General features: G+C 42.3%; 1 protein-coding gene across 1 annotated transcript in view; it reads right to left on the bottom strand.

Annotated features, from left to right (window-relative positions):
* axdnd1 (axonemal dynein light chain domain containing 1) overlaps window positions 1-25,187 on the bottom strand; it is a 177,422-nt gene that overhangs the window by 67,135 nt on the left and 85,100 nt on the right. Inside the window, exons 15-18 of the mRNA XM_078219193.1 lie at window positions 19,524-19,599; window positions 14,278-14,509; window positions 11,046-11,262; window positions 2,679-2,772 (exon numbers count right to left, since the gene is read on the bottom strand). Of these exons, the coding sequence (XP_078075319.1) occupies window positions 2,679-2,772; window positions 11,046-11,262; window positions 14,278-14,509; window positions 19,524-19,599 (619 nt within the window). The remainder of the gene's footprint in view (window positions 1-2,678; window positions 2,773-11,045; window positions 11,263-14,277; window positions 14,510-19,523; window positions 19,600-25,187) is intronic.

A 25,187-nucleotide genomic window follows, 5' to 3' on the forward strand; every position in this document is an offset into this window, starting at 1 on the left:
CACTGGGGTGATTATAACAATAATACACTTTTAATTGAAAATGTAAATTGATCATGCACTTCTAATTCAAGAAACCATCGTACAGTCATCTCTATTGTTGCCTCCTGCCTTTCAAGTGGACATTAGCCTTTGGGATATCAGTATGATCAGAATGGAAGATCAGCAAAGGATACAAATAAGGTGGAGGGATTGTTAATTGTGGAATAATCTGAGTTGCAGTGTGGGGCAGTGAATTCAGCATTTTGTGCCATAAGGCTCAAATGCAGGCTATTTGAACTGTACCTGAATGAGTCTGTCATGGGCTTCTCTGACAGCTAGATGAGTGGCTGCAAGTAACCTAGTCAAATCAGGCTCCAATTCAACCTGTTCTTCCTCTTTCTCCTCCTCATCAGAGAAGTTCTCACTTTTCACTTCCTGGAGCACCAGTTTTCTCTGCAGCACAAGGCACAGTAGACAACTACCATTCCGGAATTCTTGCTTAAGGGTGTCCGTTAATCTGTTCAAACACCTGAACTGCATCTTCAGCAAACCAATGGCCTGCCCAATGAACGTTGTCATGCTAATGTGCCTCCAGTTGTATCTTTCCTCAGCAGCAGTGGTAGGAATCCTCACTGTTGCCAAAAGCCACGTCCTTAGATGGTAGCTCTTGTCTCCAAGGAGCCTGCTGCTCACTCTCCTTGGAGATGTGACTGTCAGAGAATGAAAGAATCATGACAGCTTCCAGCACTTCTTGCACAGACATGCATGAACACCATCTGATGGTCACATCCTAGCTGAACGCTGACAGAATGGGAGAATTGAATCCCTTCCAATTAACGTAGACTGCTGAGTAATCTAAGGGTGCCTTGATCATAAGGTCTATTAGAAACCAGCCACTGCAGAAACTCAAAGAGCCCTCTGGTTCTGACTAGCCTCGTCAGTAGCAAAGTGGATGTAAGTAACAAACATAGCATCAATCAAATTAGAAATGGATTTGTGTGCAGTAGATTGTGAAGGATTGTGAAATTCTGCAGATGCCGTCAGCAGGTACCTGGAAAGAACAAGGGGCAAAGAAATTCAAGGTTGTAGTGACCTTGACATTCACTGCCAATGCATACTCACCTGGTCCACTGGAAAGGAAGTCTTGTTCCCGGTGGCTGCAGATGACAGCATTGACCTGCCATCAATCTCTGATTTTCCTGAGGCATTGTTGCTCAGTCATGTCGACAAAGCTGATCCTTTGCCTGTATACCCTGTGTTTGGAGCATCACCTCATTTGAGCCGGATCTCTGTGATCCATCCTCTTATGAAACAGCATGTGGCTGAGGAGAAGTCAGCTGTTGCTGCCTCCAGTGTTGCCCCTGCTGCAGGTCATCAAAGGTCCAAGATATAGCTACATAATTTGCTCCCACGTTGCAGTGAAGTTGACAGCAGGAAGTGCAGATGAAGGTGAGTAAAGTTGAAGATGGCAGGAATGCCATCCCTCTCACCTACACAAGAAAGCAGTTGTGCTCTTTCAGTCTTTAAAGGTTTCCAGCCTGTCAATTTCAGAGTAATCAATTGTGCTCTTGCTTGTTGACCCTGGCAAGATTCACACAGTTTGAGAGACTCATCATGTGCTGTCTGTTAAGCCAAAATGCTGGATTAAATTCAGAATTAGTTGCCTCCTTACATTTTCAAATGATAGACTCGACATCCTCTATGAATGTTTCCTGAACCTGCCAAATGCAGCCAAAGACAAAAGTAAGCAGAAACATGTCAGATCTCTGATATGTCACCATTTTTGGGAAATTTAATCAACCCCTTCCTACACTGAGCCCAACCCCCTTACCTCTCAAATATATCCAATCTTGCAGGTTAAAACTCCGCCCTAAGTGTCACAGTAATTTAATTGCAGTGTTAATGTAAGCCTACTTGTGACACAAATAAATGAACTAAAGCAAAGGTATCTGAAGATACACAATTCAGTAAAAGTCTCGATGAAAGGCCTTATGACTACTGAATTTCATTCCTAGATGAATATGGTTGAAAAGCAAAGAATCCATGTCAAACTTGTGTAGAACCTTGGTTGGCCCACATTTGGAGTACTGTGGACAGATGTTGTCTCCATATTGTAAAATAAATGTTGAAGCATTGATCAAGGTGAAAAAAATTACTAAAATGACATCAAAAACTGAGAAGTTATTCCGACCAGGAAAATTTGAACTAGCTGACTAGCTATGACTGTAACACCACATTCTGCACTCTCTCATTTCCTTCTCCATGAATGGTATGCTTTGTCTGCATAGCGTGCAAGAAACAATACTTTTCACTCTATACCAATATATGTGACAATAATAAATCAAATCAAAAATTATGAATAGTTGAGGCAATTAGTATGGATGCATTTCAGAAGAGGCTAGATAGTCACAAGAGAAAAAGGAATAGATGGATATGCTAATGAAGGGTAGGAGGAAGCTCACTTGGAACAACACCACCAGATGGACCTATGTGTCCAAGTGGTCTGTTGCTATGTTGTAAATACTATGCATCTAAACTTGACACTGAAATCAGCCTTCTTGCTTCTGGTCAGAACCTGCAGACTCCCTTTTCCCATAACCAGACTCTTCACACTGAAGACAACTCTGGAGCCAATCTCCTCAATGATAAGGTCCCTCTGCAGCGTTTCTTCGTTAAATGAGTATATTCCTATGGCTTACCTGCTTTGAGAGCTTGGTGTCCATGTGGATTATCATCTTAAAGAGTGCCAACAACCACTCCTGCATCTTTTGAATCACATCTCCGAGTTGCAGACTAGAATTAAGAAAATAAAGAAAGAAACTTAAGTTCCAGCTAAGTTTTCTTTATGTTCCATAATATCAATTTTATACTGTTTTATCACTAGAAAGCAATATTTTCTTCCAATATTGTCAGAAATGGGTATTATATGTGCTCAATTTAATCTATTCCTTCCATGGCACAATATATACACAGGAATTCTTGTGAAAACAGTCAACCATACTTCAAGTACACAGGCACCAGGATCACAATCATCATCATTCAGTGGCAATAAGGGGGAGATTTGGTTTGATTTGTAGCAGCAAGATAACAGACTTGGAGCGGGAGGAACTCAAGGAAGTTAGAAAGGAGAAATCAGCAGCAATGTAAATAAGAGGAAAGAGTGGAAAAGGATGGCAATGATGGGAGGAGGATAGAAGAATGCCAGCTTCAATTAAAGGATTTGAAGGAGGAAAGAAATTGCCAGAGCTAGGGAAAAAAGATCCGGTTTGGATCAGGAGGGTGGGAAAGTTGAGGAGAAAGAAGTGCTTTACTGTGAACTAGATGTAGGTGGATAGGAGTGTCAGGTTGAACTGAGGAGAGGAAGAAGGTGTTTAATAAGAAACAGAAGCACAGGAGGAGGGAGAGTTGCTGAAAAACCAACAATGGTAGTGTGGAGTACAATGTGGGGATGGAGTCTACATGTACTCGCACCCAGGGTTTCCCCAGCCATTCCCAAGGGTGCAACAAGGCTGCTGGTGAGAGCTTCTGGTACTCCTGGCAAGTCTTGCACCGTTTGACCAGGTTTTCGATATCACTGTCTATGCCAGGCCACCAGACATAGTTCCTGAGTGGCCACTGTGCAATTCTAGAAGTATTGGTCGCTGATCTGGATGTGGGACAACCCCCCAGACTCCCCACAAAATGATGCCATCTTCTATGCTGAGAGATAAGGTTTCAAATCCTCTGTACAATGCCCTTGTGGTCCACCATTTAGGATGATTTGACGTAGTTTCACCAATGTGGGTCCTTTGCAGCCCATGCCTGGATTTGCTTGGCAGTTACTGGCAAAGTGTCCATGAAGTTCAGAGTCATAATGTCTTCATCAATCTTCAGAGGAGGAGATAGGGTGGTGGGCAGCGGCAACCAAATCAAGACATCCATGTTTGCCACATGTCACCCTGGGCTATGTTCTAAGGTTTATTCATAGGCATCTAATAACAGTAACCAACACTGGATCTGGGCTGATGTGACAAGAGGAATAATTTGTCTTCCTTGAAGAGGCTGAACAGAGGTTTGTGATCGATCACTATGATGAAATGCTGACTGCAGACGTACTGGTGGAACTTTTTCACCGCACACACCATGGCCAAACCTCCTTTTTTGATCTGGGCATGCTTCCTGCCTGCATTTGCCAGGGTTCGTGATGCGATAATACCTCTTCAGTCCATTGAGGAAGGCGTTGCAGGTTACAATAAATGGTCTCAGGGACCCTTAATGGGCTGGTATATTTGTTGACAGCAATTATTGTTTGATGTTTGCAAAGGCTTTCTCTTGTGGCATTTGTTATGACCATTTCTGATTCTTTTAGTAGTATGTGGAGGGGTGCCAGCTGGGTCGCCAAGTTCAGTATGAATTTTTCATAGTAATTTATGAGACCTAGGAAAGACTTCAACTCTGCTGTATTCCTTGGAGTTGGAGCTCCTTTTATGACCTTCACTTTCTCTTCGACGGCATGTAATCCATCCTTGTCAACTCTGTGCCCAAGATACATTACCTCATTGGTCTGGAACACATATTCCCCTTATAATTGGATGCCAGAATCAGAAAAAGCTGTAAGACATCCTCCAAACACTCAAAATGTTCAAATGTAGTAACTCCTGAGATTAAAATGTCATCCAGGCAGACTGCCACTCTGGGCACTCCTTGAAGGATGTTCTCCATCACCCTTTGAAAAATGGCACAAGCCGAAGGCACCCCAAAGGGCAAATGGGTATACTCATAGAGTCCTTTGTAAGTATTTATGCTAACATACTTCCTGGATGACATCTCAAGCTCCAATTCGAGGTAGGCATGGCTCATGTCTAACTTGGAAAATATGCGACGCTTAGCCAGCTTTGCATGGCATAGGGTCTCTGTCCAAGCCGGAGGCTCTGTTGACCATCAATTTATAATCCCCACAGAATTGGACCGAATTGTCAGGTTTTAAAACTGGGATTACTGGTACGGCCCATTCAGGAAATTATACTGGGTATATAATGCCAAGTTCCATTAGATGTTCCAATTCAGCCCCTACTTTGCAATGTAGGGCATAGAGGTCTGGTCATGCTTGATGTATTTGGGTTGGGCCTCTGGATCCAAATAGATCTTGGCCCGAGTGCCTTTAATCTTTCCAAGACCTTCTTGGAGTTCTTTGGGATATTTCCCAATGGCTTTGTTTAAATTGCCATTACCCATTTTAAAGATCCGTTGCCAGTCCAGGCAGATTTTCTGGAGCCTGACCTTTCCCAAAAGGGTCGGCCCTGCTCCTTGCGCAATTATTAGGGGAAATCAGACTGTCTGTTGCCCATGCGTTACGCATGGGGTTACAGTGGTCCCAACAATACATAAGGGCTCCCCAGTGTATGTGGCCAATCTAGCCTTGGTGTCCCACAGTACAATACCGCCCACTAGTGATGTAAGAAAGAACATGACCAAGATATCAAAGCAGTGTAGAATTAGGGAGCAACATGCAACTCCATGCCCTGGAGTCCTCTCCATACCTGTACCTGACACATATGTATGTCGTTAATAAAACATTCTTAGTAATTTCTACAAGACTGCTTCATGGTGTCTAAGCAGTGTATATACCACGGGTAGCAACAATGCACCAAAACACAGTGACATCGGGGGATCAAAGTCCACATCCTCTGTAAAAAGACTGAAGAAATCAAGAAAAGGACACCAGCAATGAATTTCTGCTCTAAAACAACCTCAATCAAGAAGCTAAGAAAACTCATCTGCAGAGCTCCAGAGACACAGGATCCTGGCAGTGGAAACAAAGGCAGAAACTAAGCTCAAAGGGGTTTGCAAGGGCTAACATCAGCCCACCAATCTGTCTCCCAGCTAGGGGTATAAATTGCTGAGACACCACCCTGGGGAAATGGTAATAGTTCCATTGAGCATGACCTGCTGCCCTCTCTCGCCGTTCATCCTCCCACCAATGCCACTGCTGTTGCCCATTAGCCAACCAGTCTATCTAAAGGATGCATACTTCACAATGGAGCTTGGGAAGTCTAATGGAAACATATCAATATTGATAACTGCAGTAATAGTTCAAGCATAATTAAAATGCCAAGAAAACTTCTCCAGTGAAAGATATCTCACTACACACGATGATCAGAGATAACAGCAAGCTATTTATCAAAAAAAAATTCAGATAATATTGATACTTACCAAAGGAGTAGTTCCAACCTGAGACATTGAATTGCTGTGCAGCTTCAAAATGTCCATTAGCAGCCAAAAATAAAAACAACAGACCTCTCAGAAAATCTTAATTAACTTCTGACTACAAGGAAAAAGTTAATATTTATCTTGTAACAATATTAAGTTTTAGCTTTCGTCTGTAAAGTGAGTCTCTGTTAGAAGAATAAAAGCGTGATAATCATACAGGCTTGCTTTATTTTATTAAAATGACCAGTGAAAAGTAATGGTTAGTAAACCTAATTAAAAGACAGTTCCGTAATTAACAGTTGATAAATTCTGAAAGAGGATACATTTTAAAATTTATCATCTTTTCAGAAGCAAGAGATTGGTACAGGGAAAAATATTTAAAGCTAAAATTATTGCAGACACAGGACAAATAAAAATGACCAAGCTCGCTCAATCCAAATTCCAAGATGACCTGATAATGGGTGCAGGGTCCATGATGTACGATTACCATGTGTCTAGTCAAGACAATGCATGCTACACACAAACCTCTTCCTGGCTGCTCATTTAAATGATTGTGGCTTGCAGCCAGTTTTGAACATGCTGCTAACTGGCTACAAGCTTAGCAGGGGACCCAGGTGGAAGTGTCACAAAAACACAAATCACAGTTGGCCTGCACTTCCTAAAGGCAGCCTGCACCTCTCAATGGAGAGGTGAATTCAAGTTGCAAAAGCTGGTTGAACTTTCATCAAAGGTGTTTCAGAGGAGGAATAAAACTATTAATGAAGAAGAAGGTTTCAGAAAGGGTAAACATTGACTACGAGTTCAACTTCAATGTGCCAATGCAGCCTTCAGTCACCAGAGGAAAAGAGTGTTTAAAAACCAGGACCCCAGACCCAACACCAAGGTCATGGTCCACAGAGCAGTAATGATACCTGCCTTTCTATACGGCTCAAAGGTGTGCTCTTTATACAGCAGGTGCCTCAGACCCCTGGATAAATACAATCAATGCTGCCTCCGTAACATCCTGCAAATCCATTGGCAAGATAGGCGCACCAATGTCAGTGTTCTCGCTCAGGCCAACATCCCCAGCATCAAAGCATCGACCATGCACGATTAACTCCACTGGTGGGCCATACCATTCCCATGTCTGACACGAGACTCCCGAAATAAGTGTTCTACTCATAGATTCGACAAGTGAGCCCCATGAGGACAGAGGAAACACTTCAAGGACACCCTCAAAGCCCTCTTGAAAAAGTGCAACATCTCCACCTGGGAACCCTGGCCCAAGACCACCTAAAGTGCAGGAAAAGCCTGAGTTTCATGGCCAAGAGCAAGCTGAAACCAATAGCAAAAGGAACACGTAACAACCCAGGCAGCCCATCTAACCACTCCTCCAACCACCATCCAATCCACCAGTGATAGAGACTGTAGTTCATACATCGGACTCCTCAGTCAACTGAGAACTCATTTTTAGATTGGAAGCAAGTCATCCTCAGACCTGAGGGACTTGCTAAGAAAGAAGCTCCCAGGGAATGACAACTTTCTCAGAGTCCTGAGTTCTTCACCACTAGTCCCAAAGAGTCCAAAGGTCAATGCTCTTCAATCTTCTCACTTGGGTCAGTCTTTTGTTGAAAAGTCCTCATCTCATTGTCCTTGCAGTTCAGCTATCCTGAAACCAATACTCTGCTTTCCAATAAAGCCACCAAATTGCTGTCCCATTCTAATGATGATGGTGACATTCTCCAAATCAAAGAAGGTGGCTCCAACGGCCAAGAATACAGTGGAGATTGAATCTCTCAGAACTGTGACTTGGGGAGGGTGGGAAAGTGTAGAAGTTGGAATTGGGTAGAATCAGTGGTTTCAAACAGGAGTTACAGAAATATAATGTAAATAGTTAAAGATACAGGGGCTGATCTTCCTAAAAAAATTCTAAGTGTCACAAAAGTTTGAAAATCTAAGCGTTTCACTCCGTTTTTCTCAGTGAGCTACCCCACGCAGTTTTCGCACACATTGTCAATTTTTTGGAGGGTTTTGCTCTAGTGAGGGGGCGAAGCCTAATCGTGCCAGAGAGGCTGGCAGTACCCCCTCTCACCCCCCATCTCCCAACCTTGATCGACAGCCTCCGGCCTCTCAGCCCCCCCTCCCCCTAATCACTGGGCTCTGGCTTCGCAACCAGCCATCCCAATAGCCAGCCCCCTGATCGCTGGCCCTGACTGCCAACCCCATCTCCAGCCCCCATCCCCCGATGCAGAGCTCCACCCCTTCCCTCTATTCCTAACTTACTACCCACTCCTCAACTGGCTCTGCCCCATCAGACCCTGCCCCCATCAAACCCGACCGCATCAGGCCTAGCCGCCTTGGCACTACCTGGTGCGCACTTCCCGCCCCTACTCTTACCCCCTCCCCTTGGAAGTTTCAATGGCCTCCGGTCCCACCAGTGAGACCATCATGTCAGATCCCCTTTGCTGGGCACCATCTGTGTGAGGACCTCCACCCGCAAGGTCGGAAAGATAAGTGAGCCTGGACCATTCGGTCCCAGGTTCACTAATAACATTAAAATTACTTTATACATATTTAAATCAGTCTTGAGCCCTTCCTGGGTGTGAGGCTAATTATGATGGCAAGAATGGCCTGGGAGGATTGCGAACAGCCAGATGCCGGGTGCGATTCGCATTTTTAGCCTCCCACTCCAATTTCCTACACAAATCGATCAGCAACGGGGCGGAACGATTGCGCCCATAATTTCATACCTCATTAAAAATTGGATGGCATACTTAGGCAGAGGTGTGGTATAAAGGGTTAGCAGGTGGAATATGCTAATGTATGACAAAGATGATGATGTATCACTGACATCAGCCAGTCATGTGATAAGCTTGCTACTCGTGAAAGAGAGAGAGAGAGGTAGAGACAGGAGAAAGAGAGAGGTTGGAACACTATGCCAGAAGCCACATGCTTACTCTGTAATCTGTTTAGAAGTAGTACTAATAAACAAGTATTAAACAAGTACCAGAGTACACGTTCAGTAACCAAGAACCAGATCTAGAGTCCAGAGATAAGAAAGACCATTTCAGAACAAGGTCAACTATACTTGGCTGGAGTTACTATTATCCTGGCTGAAATCAGCTAAGTATCATTGACTGGCAACTGAAGATGAGGAAAGTTTCTAGCTCAGTATTAAATTTGTCCCGTAAGGGTCTATGCCTGCTCCCCTATTTCTCCTCTACATGCTGCCCTTATCATTTTATCCACTCAGCTCTACCCCCCCACCACATTTCTTGACTCCTCTACTGTCTCCAAGTTGTCAAACTACTAGTCTGACATCCAATACTAGATAAACATAAAGTCTTTCCAATTAAACATTGAGAAGACTGAAGTTGGGAAGCCTTTGGACACTGCTTCAAACTCCATAACCACTGACTCCATCTCTCAACCTAGCAACTGTCTAAGGCTGAACCAGACTGTGAGCATCCTTGATGTCATACTTGACCCCAAAATGAACATTCAGACACATAATTATTAAGCCCATCTATTTCCACCACTGTAACATTGCCCTACGTGTGCCCCTACTCTAATTCAACTGTTGCTGAAAACCTCAACCCTCAAAACTGCATATCTCTGGACTTGACTATTCCAACTAAATCATAGTTGGCCTCTCTCATTCTACCCCCTGTAAACTTGACGTTATCCAAAACTCTGCAGCCTGTGTCCTACGTCCCATTCAAACATCACCCCCGTGCTTGTTGACCTACATTGGTTCCTTGCTAAGCAATGCCTCAATTTTAAAATTCCCAACCTTATTTTCCAATCCACCTATTACTTGTTCTTCCTATCCCTTCAATCTCCTCCAATTCTGCCAGCTTCCAAGATGTTCCTGTAATTCTGGTCTTTTCAATATGCACCATTGCCAGCCCCGACTCAGCGTCCTGGGCCTAAAGTCAGAATCCCTGAACTGCTCCTTAAAACCAAAGTCTCTGACCAAGCTTTTGGTAATTTGCTCTAATATCTCCTTATGTGCCTCAATATCAAATTTTGCTTTACAATGTCCCTGTGAAGTGCTTTGGGAAATTTTATGATGTTAAAAGGTGCAATATAAACACAATTTGTTACCATTGCTAGTACACTTTTACCATTACATCTACACCATTAAGGAAAATTGTTTTAGTACCAAGATGCAGCGAGGTGGTATTTGCTTATGCATATCTTGTTTATGAGAAGATCAATGCATTGTTTAATAGAGTGTCACATGTTTCTTTTTCTCCAAACATAGATTTGCAATCTAAGCTGTTTACTCTGCAAATGCCTCTTGCTAAGAATGAGAGGAAATCAGAAAGTCAATTTAAAGAGCGCACATGCAACAATCCATACCTGACTTCAGAATGACATTGCAAAAGGCTTAGGCAAGTTTATACCGATAAAATCAGAGTGGATGCCCTTATTAAAAGAAAGCAGAAAAATTGAGTGAGAACCTAAGTCCCTTTAAAATCAGCCTGGCCTGATTGTTTAAAGTTAGTAAATAAACCAAGTTCCCTTTTGACATCACAATATTTTGGAACTTTTTTCAATTTTTAGTGTTTTGGAACTGGTATTATGTGATTAAATCCATTTGTGATTACATCATTGATGGTGATTTAGTCATGTTCTGATCTTACTAGATGCAAATCCTGGTTTTTAATCAGTTTTGGGACTTGCACAATCCAATTCCATTCATTTTTCTGTGAAAACTGCTACCCAGTGGTCTTGAAAAGAATAGGTAAGTAAACAAAATCTAAGTGCCATGGATGCTGAAAACCTGAAATATAAACCAAAAATGTTGGAAATACTAAGCATCTGTGAAGAGCAGAGTTAATGCTTTAGGTCGATGATTTTTCGTCAAAGTAAATCTGTGCAGTTAATAATACCTGATGTATGGCTGTTCATTCTTTCTCTCCTCCTCAGTTTGAGGTGTTGCTGCCAGATTCATTGCATCTTCCAGTAGCTTGATCAAAGTGGGAAACTGCTCATTAAGCTTCAGTAAATCAAATTCTACCACTCCTATGTCATCCAGATTGGCATAGTCGAATTTAACCCAGGAAGATTCAAGCATGTCTTGTAGCTTCATTATACACCAAGCAGTGCCTATGAAAATAATTCCAGGTTAAATTATCTGCAATATTAACAAACACAAATAAATTCCATGTGTACTGTGAACAGGGATGAACTGAAAAGAGCAAATTTCATACAAGATTCTTACAGTTGGCGCAAAGACATTTGTTCCATCAATGTGACCCAATTTAAGCCACAATTGCTGGAGTTAAAAGATAATCCTCACTGCATCACCTGATGCCTTATTTTGTTGTAACATATTCAAGCTGTTAATATCATAATAAGTCCATAGGACTCTTAAATCGGCCTCGCAGGTGGAGGATGCGGTCAAGAAGGCGTACGGCGTACTAGCCTTCATTAATCGAGGGATTGAGTTTAGGAGTCGGGAGATAATGCTGCAGCTTTATAGGACCCTGGTTAGACCCCACTTGGAGTACTGCGCGCAGTTCTGGTCACCTCATTACAGGAAAGATGTTGAAGCCATTGAAAGGGTGCAGAGGAGATTTACAAGGATGTTGCCTGGATTGGGGGGCATGCTTTATGAGGATAGGTTGAGGGAGCTTGGTCTCTTCTCCCTGGAGAGACGAAGGATGAGAGGTGACCTGATAGAGGTTTACAAGATGTTGAGAGGTCTGGATAGGGTAGACTCTCAGAGGCTATTTCCAAGGGCTGAAATGGTTGCTACGAGAGGACACAGGTTTAAGGTGCTGGGGGGGTAGGTACAGAGGAGATGTCAGGGGTAAGTTTTTCACTCAGAGGGTGGTGGGTGAGTGGAATCGGCTGACGTCGGTGGTGGTGGAGGCAAACTCGTTGGGGTCTTTTAAGAGACTTCTGGATGAGTACATGGGATTTAATGGGATTGAGGGCTATAGATAGGCCTAGAGGTAGGGATATGATCAGCGCAACTTGTGGGCCGAAGGGCCTGTTTGTGCTGTGGCTTTCTATGTTCTATGTTCTAAGTAGATATAAATAATAGGTGACAGTCTTGTCTCAGTCATAGCACTCTGATCTTTGATTTAGAAATCCCACAGATATATAAACATATAATGCAAGATGACATTCCAGTACAATACTGAGGGATTGCCGCTCCATTGAAAGTGCCACCTTTCAAATAGACTGAGGTCCCGTCTGCCTTCTCAGGTGTAAGTATTGGATAATGGATCCCATGACAAAACTCAAAGAAGAACAGTGTTCTGGCCAATATTTATCCTCCAAGCTACATAACCAAAACAAATAATCTGGTCATTACCGGATTGCTGTTTGTAGGACCTTACTTTGTGTATACTGGCCTCCCCTAAAGTGAATGCACTCTAAATGCACTGAATTGTTGTAGAAGTACTTTGGAATATCCTGGAAGTCATAAAATACACGATATAAAATAAAGTATATAAATGTAGGTTTTTCTTCTTAAGAATGTGCATGGTGTGATAATCTGAACACACTGAATATGCAATTATTTTTTGGATTCTTTTCCCATGCTTACAAGCATATGGTCGCTAAATGGAAGTCCAGATTAAAACCTTAAGCAATACTAATGCCATTTTCCCTTTCATCTGCAAGGGTAGCAAATTAAACAAGTCACATTGCATATTAAAAATTTTGAAATATGTAATCCACTATACTCCTTACCATGGTGAAATACCTTAGGTTGACAAGGGAAGGTCTGTGGATGTTGCCTACATGGACTTTAGTAAAGCATTTGACAAGGTCCCTCACTGTAGGTTGGTATAAAAGGTTAAATCACACGGGATCAAGGGTGAACTAGCTAAATGGATTCAAAACTGGCTTGGCCATAGAAGACAGAGGGTAGCGGTGCAAGGATGTTTTTCTGAATGGAGGTCTGTAACTAGTGGCGTTCCACAGTGATCAGTGCTGGGACCTCTGTTGCTTGTAATATGACTTGGAACAAAACGTAACTGGTCTGATTAGCAAATTTGCGGATGATACTAAGATTGCTGAAGTTGCGGATAGGGATGAAGATTGTCAGAGAATACAGCAGGATATAGATAGGCTGGAAAATTGGGCGGAGAAATGACAGATGGAATTTAATTCAGACAAATGCGAGATGATGCATTTTGATAGATCCAATTCAAGTGGGAGCTATAAACTAAATGGCAGAACCACGCAGAGAGATCTGAGAGTACAGGTCTACAGATCCTTAAAAGTGGCAGCACAGGTGGAAAAAGTGTGAAGAAAGCATATGGCATACTTGCCTTCATCGGCCAAGGCATTGAGTATAAAAGTTAGCAAATTATGTTACAGTTATATAAAACATTGGTTACGCCACATTTGGAATACTATGTCCAATTCTGGTCGCCACACTACCAGAAGGACGTGGTGGTTTTGGAGGGAGTACAGAAAAGATTTACCAGGATGTTGCCTGGTATGGAGGATATTAGCTAGAGGAGAGATTGAATAAACTAGGATTGTTCTCTCCGGAAAGGCAGGGGTAATGCATTCTGTCCATTACACCAGCATGTGTATAATAATGATCAACATTTTTCTTTGTACTCTAAAGACCTGTGCTTACCAGGAGAAAATATATTTGAATAATGAGGGAGAAGGAAAAAGATAAATTTAAAGAGCCATGTAACCTATTTTTCTCAAATTTCATTTCAAATGTCATCAAGTGAAATTAATAAAGAATAGGTTAGAGGTATGTAGATAAAGAAGAAATTGATTCCAACCATAGCGGGTTCAAACATGGACAGAATATTCCAGTAAAGCAAATGAAGTAGCATGATAAAGAACAATTTACAACACCATCACCATGTCTAAACACATCCTAAAAGCCTAATTTCCAACATCATATGCAAGAAGCCTCATCTATAAAAGCTGCTGCATATTTGTTTGGATGTGAATTCCCTGTTTTGGATGGTTCAATTACAACTTTCAGAAAGGATGCAGATCAGTGATTTTTCTCTGGGGCCATTCATTGACTGAGTTACTGAGACAAAAAACCTGAGGTAATTCCTTAACCATCAGCTGTAGATATTCCACAAAGCCTTTGAATGAAAATATGTATATATAAAATAATTCCTGGAATACCATTTTCCCCCGTCAGCCTCAGGGTAAGATTTTGAGAGAGTGCTGTCACAGTGTTGTTTAATTCATGCATAGTTATCTCCTCAGGCATTTTCTCAGCAGACCACCGATGACGCTCAAACAATGTTAGGCTGAGATCTGTCCAATCGTGTTGCAACTGGACTATATCCGTTAGAGCTTCTTGTGTAGTTAAGAATGATGACCCCTCATACCTTGCATAATCTTCAGTAATGAGCTAAAGAAAACAAAAATAGTTCTTGTCAGAAAAATTAGAGGGTTTTATCTAGATCGTAGCTAAATTAAATAACATTTCTAATTTAAGCAGCATTTTCATTTTCGACCAATACTTGATCATCACAAATGTAACACTTCAGTTTGTATCTACGCGCCATTGATGGAGGTACCACATGGAAAGGAAATTACAAAATGGTGTGACAAACGGTAGTCAATCTTAATAATTCAAATCTGTTGGTACCAAGGAAAATGTATTAGGAGACTCAACTCTACTGATGTTTGAGTCTCTATATGAAATAAAAACAGAAAACACTGAATAAACTCAGTAGGTCTGACAGAATCTGCAGAAGGAAACAGAGTTAATGTTTTGGATCTAAATGATCCTTCTACAGAACTGAGGAATGGTAGAAATGTACAGAATTATGATGTTGGAAAGGGGCAGAGGTGGTGGGACAAAATAGAAGACCAGGGATAGGTCAGGGCAAAAGAGATACTGACAAATTTGTTGTGGACATAAGACAAAGGATGTCATTCAGGGATGAAGAATGCTTATGGTGGAAAAAGGTGAGATTTGAGTTACATTTAAGTGTTATGTTTTCAAACCAAAGTGAAGTTGCACAGATTTAAGAAAATGCCACAGGCTTTTTCATTGAAGATGTGCATCAAGGTTAAGCAAGCTAGTTTGTGGAAAGTTACGATTCAGAGCCCATTTGACAATGAGGTTCAATTATCTCATCCCAGACCTGGGAAGCCAGGACACTTTCTATTCAACAGGAATATTTTCTTAAAATCTTCACTTCAAGGAGGTAGTGTCTTTGGATGTTGCCTATATAGGCTTCCCTGATATGTTTCCACACAAGAGATTATTAGTGAAAATGAGAATACATAGAATTGGAGGCAATTTTAAGACATAGGTTGAAAGTGGCTTGGGAGGAGTACAAATCAAAGGAGTTCATGCTCAAACTATTGTACACTGCCCTGCCCACACCTTGAATACTGCCACCAAGTTACATGAAGACATTGAAGCACCAGAAGCTATGCAGACAGAGGTCAAAGACTGACATCTCATTTTAGAAATTTGAGTTATCAGAAAAGATTATAAGAAACTTGAGAGTTTCAGTCTTGAAATGAGGCAACTGCGAGCTGATCTTACAAAATATGATGGTAAACTGTAAAAAAAAAGTCAATCCTCAAAATTACTTAAATTAAATTGCAAGTAGAACAAAGAGACACAGGTTCAAACTAATAAAAGCTGCAGGTCTGAAAGTTTATCTTCCTATAAAGAATGATTGGTATGTGAAATAGACTTCCAAATAACCGGTGAAAAGCATGAAGTTCTTTAAGAAATAAATAAATGCCACATTGGGAGACCATTGAACTTTCTGGGTAGAGACCTAAGAGCAAGCAAAATAGTTTTTCTCATCTGTAATTGCCTTGTAACCAGAAAAAGTGAAAGATCCCTTTTAGTGAACTAATTCAATTTGTGAGCATCTTCTGTGATACGTTGTAGGAAGGGATTTTCCAGCCCTTCCCGCTGGAGGAATTTTATGGTCCCGCCGAAGTCGACCCCCACCATTGGTTTCCCGGTGTTGAGATGGGTAAGACATGCAACTTGCCATTGGCTACAACAGGACTGGAAGATGCCACTGGCAGCCAATGCCAAACCACCTCCACTACAAGAAAATCCACCATGGGGCAGGGAGCTTTTCTCCTAAATAAACCTGCTTAAAAGCCAATGGAGGTAAAATGAGGGAATATTCACGCATGGATAGAGAATTAGCTAACTAACAGGGAGCAGTGAGTAGCGATAAGAAGGTCTTTCTCAGGTTGGAGAGCAGTAACCAGTGGAGTGTCACAGGGATCAGTGCTGGGACCACAGCTCTTCGCAATATATATTAATGACTTAGAGGAAGGAACAGAGAATACTGTGGCCAAATTCGCAGTTGTTTACAATTTACATAGATGATTTGGAGTTGGGAACCAAGTGTCGTGTGTCAAAGTTCGTAAATGACACTGAGATGAGTGGTAGAGCAGTGTGCTGAGGACACAAAGTCTGCAAAGGGATATTGATTATTTAAGTGAGTGGGCAAGGGTCTGGCAGATGGAGTACAATGTTGGTAAATGTGAGGTCATCATTTTGGTAGGAATAACAACAAAATGGACTATTTTTTAAATGGTCAAAAATTGCAACATGCTGCTGTGCAGACGGACCTGGATGTCCTTGTGCATGAATCGCAAAAGGTTGATTTGCAGGTGCAGCAGGTAATTAAGAAGGCAAATGGAATTTTGTCCTTCATTGTTAGAGGGATGGAGTTTAAAAACAGGGACATTATGTTGCAGCTGTACAAGGTGCTGGTGAGGCCACACCTGGAGGCCAAAACTGTGTACAGTTTTGGTCTCTTTACGTGAGAAAGGATGTACTAGCAGTGGAGAGGGCGCAGAGGAAATTCACTACATTGATTCTGGAGTTGAGAGGGTTGACTTATGAGGAGAGATTGAGTAGACTGGGACTATACTCATTGGAATTTAGAAAAATGAGGGAGGATCTTAAAAAAACATATAAAATTATAAAGGGAATAGATAAGATAGAAGCAGGGAGGATGTTTCCACTGCCTGGTGAAACTAGAACTCAGGGGCATAGCCTCAAAATAAGGGGGAGCAGATTTAGGAACAAGTTGAGGAGGAACTTCTTCACCCAAAGGGTTGTGAATCTGTGGAATTCCCTGCCCAGTGAAGCAGTTAAGGCTACCTCATTGAATGTTTTTAAGGCAAGGATAGATAAATTTTTGAACAGTACAGGAATTAAGGGTTATAGTGAGCTGAGTAAGTGGAGCTGAGTCCACGAAAAGATCTTATTAAATGGCAGAGCAGGCTCGAGGGGCCAGATAGCCTATTCCTGCTCCTAGTTCTTATGTTCTTATGATACAATGGGGTGGGAGGCAAGGTGAAGAGGATATAAATAGTTTAGAGAGAGATATTGACAGATTAAGTGAGTGGGCAGAAAATTGGTAATTGGAATTCAACGTGGGAAAATGTGAGAATGCTTCTTTTGGAAGATAGAATGAGAAGGTGGATTATTATTATTAAATGGAGAAAAACTACAGAAAGCTGTAGCACAAAGAGACTTTAGGTGTCCATGTTCATGAAACCCAGAAAGCTAACACACAAGTGCAGAAGGTAATAGAGAAGGCAAATGGAATGCTGGTTTTTATTTTAAGGAGACTGGAGTATAAAATTAGAGAGGTGTTGCTACAAGTGTAAAAGGTATTAGTCAGGCCATATTTAGAATACTGTGCACTGTTTTAGTTCCCTTATTTAAGGAAAGATATATCATCATAGGAGGCAGTACAGAAGAGATTTACTCGGATGATCTTGGTATGGAGGGACTGCCATATGAAGAAACATTAAACAGGTTGGGTCTGTACTCCATGGAGTTCAGAAGGATGAGAGGAGATGTGACTGAAACATACAAGATTACTACAAGAGTGTAGGACTGGAGAACATAGTTGCAGAATAAGGAAGTGCATAGTTAAGATGATTTTGAGGAACAACTTTGTGGTAGCGTGACACTTTAAGGGGTGATTGTTCATGGAGTACGTGGCCTGTCCAGGACTTATTACTCGGGAGCGTGTGAACCTCGGGCCAATGGGAAGAAAACGTCCAGGTCTGTGGAAAAGGGGACCCTCAGTGTGAGCCTGGGAGTCGAGGAGTAAAGACTTGTATTATAGTTGCTGTCATGTATATAGTTTTACCTTGTTGTTGTCTGAATAAATAACCTGTGATTATAGCAGCCCCTCATTGATACCTCCTGCTATTACAAATTTACTCCCTCAAAGAAGGGTGAGTCTTTGGAATCCTTTACCCTAGGAAGCTATGGAGGCTGAGTCTTTGAACATTTTCTAATCAGTGGGAGAATAAGGCAGGAAAGTGGATTTTGTGAGTGTTAGATCAGCCATGATCCTATTGTTTTAGGACCTTTTTTGTATTCGGATAGTGATATATAATTAATAACAGGGGTTCTCCCGCAATCAAAAACACAGATGATAATCTGTGACAAAGTTGTGATAATTACTGAGATGGAAGTATGACTGGAATGATAAAAATAGGATGTACACACAAAGAGATTTTATATTTTGAAAATGTAATAATTTGCCCTTTATTCATGAGATTTTCCTCATAGCCTGACAACTTTACAGTAAATATACAGAGATGGACTTTACAGGGCACCATGTTGTGTCCGCAACCCCACATCATCACCCCAACTAAAACGTCAGGGGGAAGCCTGCCCCTGCGCGTCTGCCCCTCAGCAATTTAACACAGAATTAATTGCTTTCAGGTGAGACCTCCACCCCCCTCACAGTAGGAAATCTCATCTTAGGTAGCTGCCAGCCAATCAAAGAGTCAACAGTTCTGTAGTCCGTACAGTGCCACTGGGTGTGGTGGTCACTATAGGAACTAAAGGAAGTCAAAAGGCAAGGAGTCAGGTGTCTCACCTGGCTTTGGCAAGTGGGATGAAGGGCCGTTCAAGAGGTCAAGCGCAAGATGACCTTGGGGTGGAGATTGTCTCCATTGGACCCAGGGGAGCATGCAAAGGAGGTCTGTCCTCTCAACCCATATGCCAGTCATGTAGCTAAAGCAATTGTGATTCCCACAAGAGTTGGGCCCACCCCTGCCACAGATAAAAGATTGCCAGCAGGGGGATGAGGCCTTTATGTGGCATTAACTGGCCACATAAGATCCTCAATAGTTTGAAGGGTGGGCAGGCCACATGATGCCAACCCTGCTTCCTGTAAATTTTAGACAGATCAGAGGTGGGATGGGTAGGCAATGTAAAGTCCATCTGCTGGATTTCACATGTCCCTCTGCTTTCAAGTTCACCAGCAAGGGTGTAAAATACAGCCTCAGTGTTAGTTCAATGAATCAAATTTTATAAAACAGTCATCTTATTTGCTGAGACTGACTGAATCATAATGGAAAAACCCATAAAAATCAAATAATTCAGATGAACCACTCACCTCATGCCAATCTTTTAGATCATTTCTCAGATTGCGCAACTGATCTTTAGCAATAGACTTAATTCCCCGAGGACTCCTAAAAGAACAGAAAATGTCAGAAATATACTGGTGCATATGACAATGGTGATATGAAAATGATGTATAGGTAGTCACAAGCAACATTAGCTGGATAAAATCTATTTTTATTAAGGACTTCGCCAATGCTGAAGGTGGTTATGTAGAATACAAATTAGACCCATCCCATCATCTAGTTACAAAACATGTATTTTTTGCTTTTTATATTTACTACCTAATGAATTTCTATTGCAGTGTAGGATACATATTTTTCAATTGTTAAATCACATTTGTTAGACAATAATCATATGCCAGTGTTCCACTCTTGGGCTTATTCCGGATGGAATGCATCCCAGGGTATTGAAAGAAATGTCAGAGGTAATAGTGGATGCGTTAGTGATCATTTATCAAAACTCGTTGCATTCTGGGGTAGTGCCGGTTGATTGGAAAACGGCTAATGTTACGCCGCTGTTTAAAAAAGGAAGGAGACAAAAGGCGGGTAACTATAGGCCGGTCAGCTTAACGTCTGTAGTAGGGAAAATGCTGGAATCCATTATTAAAGAGGAGATAGCAGGGCATCTAGATAGAAATGGTTCGATCAATCAGACGCAGCATGGATTCATGAGGGGAAAGTCGTGCTTGACGAACATGTTGGATTTTTATGAAGATGTGACTAGGGCGGTTGATGGAGGAGAACCGGTGGATGCGGTGTTTTTGGAATTCCAAAAGGCGTTTGATAAGGTGCCCCATAAAAGGCTACTGAAGAAGATTAGGGCACACGGAGTTGGGGGTAGTGTGTTAAAGTGGATTGGGGACTGGCTATCCGACAGGAAGCAAAGAGTCGGAATAAATGGGTGTTTTTCCGGTTGGAGGAAGGTAACTAGTGGCGTGCCGCAGGGATCGGTACTCGGGCCGCAACTATTTACCATTTATATAGATGATCTGGAGGAGGGGACGGAGTGTAGGGTAACGAAGTTTGCAGACGACACAAAGATAAGTGGAAAAGTGAATCGTGTGGAGGACGGAGAAGATCTGCAGAGAGATTTGGACAGGCTGAGTGAGTGGGCGAGGATATGGCAAATGGAGTATAACGTTGAGAAATGCGAGGTTATACACTTTGGAGGAAATAATAACAAATGGGATTACTATCTCAATGGAAACAAATTAAAACATGCTACCGTGCAAGGGGACCTGGGGGTCCTTGTGCATGAGACGCAAAAGCCCAGTCTGCAGGTACAACAGGTGATCAAGAAGGCAAATGGGATGTTGGCCTATATTGCGAGGGGGATAGAATATAAAAGCAGGGATGTCTTGATGCACCTGTACAGGGCATTGGTGAGGCCGCAGCTGGAATACTGTGTGCAGTATTGGTCCCCTTATATGAGGAAGGATATATTGGCATTGGAGGGAGTGCAGAGAAGGTTCACCAGGTTGATACCGGAGATGAGGGGTTTGGATTATGAGGAGAGGCTGAGGAGATTGGGTTTGTACTCGTTGGAGTTTAGAAGGATGAGGGGGGATCTTATGGAGACTTATAAGATAATGCGGGGGCTGGATAGGGTGGAGGCGGAGAGATTCTTTCCACTTAGTAAGGAAGTTAAAACTAGAGGACACAGCCTCAAAATAAAGGGGGGTCGGTTTAAGACAGAGTTGAGGAGGAACTTCTTCTCCCAGAGGGTGGTGAATCTCTGGAATTCTCTGCCCACTGAGGTGGTGGAGGCTACCTCGCTGAATATGTTTAAAGCGCGGATGGATGGATTCCTGATCGGTAAGGGAATTAAGGGTTATGGGGATCAGGCGGGTAAGTGGTACTGATCCACGTCAGATCAGCCATGATCTTATTGAATGGCGGGGCAGGCTCGAGGGGCTAGATGGCCTACTCCTGCTCCTATTTCTTATGTTCTTATGTTCTTATTACTTTGCTCATTTTTACATTTGTAAGTGAGCCCTATAGCTGCCCATGAGATTGTTTGTAGTTGCCCAGATATGCAAGTACATTGTAACCTCTCCAGTCCAGAATCCAGAAAGGACCTGTGCCTTCCCCGATTTTGGAATTTTCTGAATTATAGAATAAAGTTAGAATACCTAACCACAAATATGAAACAGGTATAAATATTGTTACAAACATTATGTTTGTAAGATTATGTTTTGAGACTGTCTCTTTCATTTAGAACAAAATGAAGGAAAAGTGGGGTGGTCATGCAACTGGCTCTGAATTCTGCTGACAAGTCTGGGTGGCTTGGTATTTCATGAAATTGGGGGGCCCAGGTTGCCTTGCTGGGAACAAGGTGCAAAATGTTCACACCTTTAAACAGTGATCAGATGAGTTCCGCTGATGATGGATAGACTGTTTAGTCTCCTAGTTCCAGGGAGGTATTAGAAATGTGAGGTTTCGTAAATGGTTATAGTTAAATCTGCCTATTTAATTCCGAAATAGGATGAGGTCTAGAAGAGGATAATTAATTAGTATTTCTATCTGAAACATTGCTGTGGAGATGGGCTTTGGGAGGGCAAGAGTTCATGGAGGCCACAGTAGGATTGGGGTGGTTTTCCTAAAGATATCACTGAACCTCACAAACAGGATCAGTTTGCAGAATCCAAGAAAGAGAGAGCAAAGAGATAGAGGTAGCAAGTTTTCTTATCATTCACCATGCAAAATACAGATATGAGTCAGCACTAGGAGTGAAGAAACCAAGGTTGTGACAGTTCAAATGAAGCTGAAAGATTTATTTAGCTTTGGCTAGAGGGAAAGATTTCCAGGGTAACCTACACCATAGAAGTCAGTCCAGGGATTAGAAGTCATCTGACTGGAGGAAAAAAGGAGTTAAAAATCACTCTTGGTGAATTAAGTATCGATTTAAGAGACAGAGTAAAGTATAACTATGATAAGGAAGAGTTTGGTCATTGTAAAAGTTAAATGAGCCCATATTCTCTGGTGAATGTTTTGTCTCCTCCAATCATCCAGTCATTCCACTTTTGTCTCATAATTTTGTTGAAGGACTTGTTTAGAGAGACCTATCCAATGATTGAACAATACTGGTTGGACAACCAAGAATCACTGCAATATCAGTGTTTTGCAACTTAATTTAAGCAACAAAATCATCGACAAGTTGTGATCTGAACATGTCCCAGATGCAAAGACATTTTTCTTCACACAATCCTCCTGAACAGATACACTAAACTTTCCTCAGCTATATTTTTAAAGCACCTTCATCCATTCATCCTTCAACATGAATGACTACTTCTTTAGGGAATTGCTGTTTTGGGAAGACCCTTTTCTTGAATACCACCATTGGCTTAAGCTTTGACCTGTTGGACATACATGACAGCAAAACGGTGAATCTACTCTCTTCATAGCAGTTATAACAAAGAACAATACAGCACAGGAAACAGGCCCTTCGGCCCTCCAAGCCTGTGCCACTCCTTGGTCCAACTAGACCAATTGTTTGTATCCCTCCATTCCCAGGCTGCTCATGTGACTATCCACGTAAGTCTTAAACGATGTCAGCGTGCCTGCCTCCACCACCCTACTTGGCAGCGCATTCCAGTCCCCCACCACCCTCTGTGTAAAAAACGTCCCTCTGATATCTGAGTTATACTTCGCCCCTCTCACCTTGAGCCCATGACCCCTCGTGATCGTCACCTCCGACCTGGGAAAAAGCTTCCCACTGTTCACCCTATCTATACCCTTCATAATCTTGTACACCTCTATTAGATCTCCCCTCATTCTCCGTCTTTCCAGGGAGAACAACCCCAGTTTACCCAATCTCTCCTCATAGCTAAGACCCTCCACACCAGGCAACATCCTGGTAAACCTTCTCTGCACTCTCTCTAACGCCTCCACGTCCTTCTGGTAGTGCTGGATATATATATATATCTTTTCTTAATTTGCTTGTGGGATTTGGTCATAGCGGACTTGGCCAGAATTTATTGCCCATCCATAATTGCCCTCGATAAGGTGGTGGTGACTTGCCTTCTTGAACCACAATAGTCTCGGTGTTGTAGGAACACCCACGATGCTGTTATGAAGAGTATTCCAGGTTAACCGAGCAACAGTGAAAATTTGCAATATAGTTCCAAGTCAGGATAGTGTGCGGCTTGGAGGGTAACTTGCAGGTGATAGTGTTCTCATGCATCTGTTGCCCTTGTCCTTCTAAGCAGCAGAGATCTCAGGTTTGAAAGGTGCTATTGAAGGAGTCTTAGTGAGTTGCTGAAGTGCATGCAGATGGTACACTGTGTTTCAGTGGTGAAGGGAGTGGATGTTTAAGGTGATGATTGGGATGCCAATCAAAAAGGCTGTTTTGTTCTGGATGGTGTCAAGCTTCTTCAGTATTGTTGGAGCTGCACCCAACTAGGCAATTGGAGAGTATTCCATCACACTCCTCACTTGTGCCTTATAGATGGGAACAAGCTCTCAGCAGTCAGGAGGTGAGTTAGTCTGCACATAATTCCCAGCTTCTGACATGTTCTTGTATCCACAGTGTCCATATGGCTTGTGCAGTTCAGTTTCTGGTCAATGGTAACCCCCAGGATGTTAATAATGGGGGATTTAGTAATGGTAATGCTATCGAATGTCAAAGGGCGATAGTTAGATTCTCTCTTGCTGGAGGTGGCCACTGCCTGACACTTGTGTGGTATAAATGTCACTTGCCACTTATTGGTGACAATATTGTACAGGTCTTTCTGCATATTGACATGGACTCTTAGTGTCTGAAGACTCTCAAATGGTGTTAAACATTGTGCAATTATCTGTGAACATCCCCACTTCTGACCTTATGATGGAGGGAAGATCTTTGAACAGTTGGTTGGGCCATGAACAATGAGGAGGTCCAGTAGCAATTTCCCAAGTTTAAGGCAATTGACCTCCGATAATGACAGCTATCTTCCTTTCTGTTAGTTATGACTTCAATCAGTGGAGAGTTTTCCCCCCATTTCCATTGACTTCAGTGTCCTATAGCTCCTTGATGCAATACTTGGTCAAATGCTTCCTTGATAGTAAAGGCAGTCACTCTCACCTCTGGAGTTCAGCTCTTTTCTCCACATTTGGACCAATACTGTAATGAGGTCAGAAGCTGAGTGGCCTTGGCAGAACCCAAACTGAGCGTCAGCGAGCAAGTTATTATTAAGTGCCATTTGGCAGCACTGTTAACGACACCTTTCATCACTTTGCTAATGATTGGGAGTAGACTGCAGGGGCAGTAATTGCTAGATTGGGTTTGCCCTGGTTATTGTGGACAGGACATGATCAGGCAATTATCTACATTGCCAGATAGATGCCAATGTTATAGCTGCATTGCAAAAACTTGGTTAGGAGTGCAGCAAGTTCTGAAGCACAAATCTTCAGTACTCTTGCAAGAATGTTGTCAGGGCCCATAGCCTTTGCTATGGGCCCTTGTCCACGTCATTTTGAAGTTCTGCACCATCCTCCTCCTCAATGTTTCCAAGTTTTATATGATCTGCAGATTTTGAAATTGTATCCTGTACACCGAGGTCTGGATCATTAATATACGATGTGTAGATGCCGGCATTGGACTGGGGTAAACACAGTAAGAAGCTTAACAACACCAGGTTAAAGTCCAACAGGTTTATTTGGTAGCAAAAGCCACAAGC

Source organism: Mustelus asterias, chromosome 8 (assembly GCF_964213995.1).
Source record: "Mustelus asterias chromosome 8, sMusAst1.hap1.1, whole genome shotgun sequence".
NCBI lineage: Eukaryota > Metazoa > Chordata > Chondrichthyes > Carcharhiniformes > Triakidae > Mustelus > Mustelus asterias.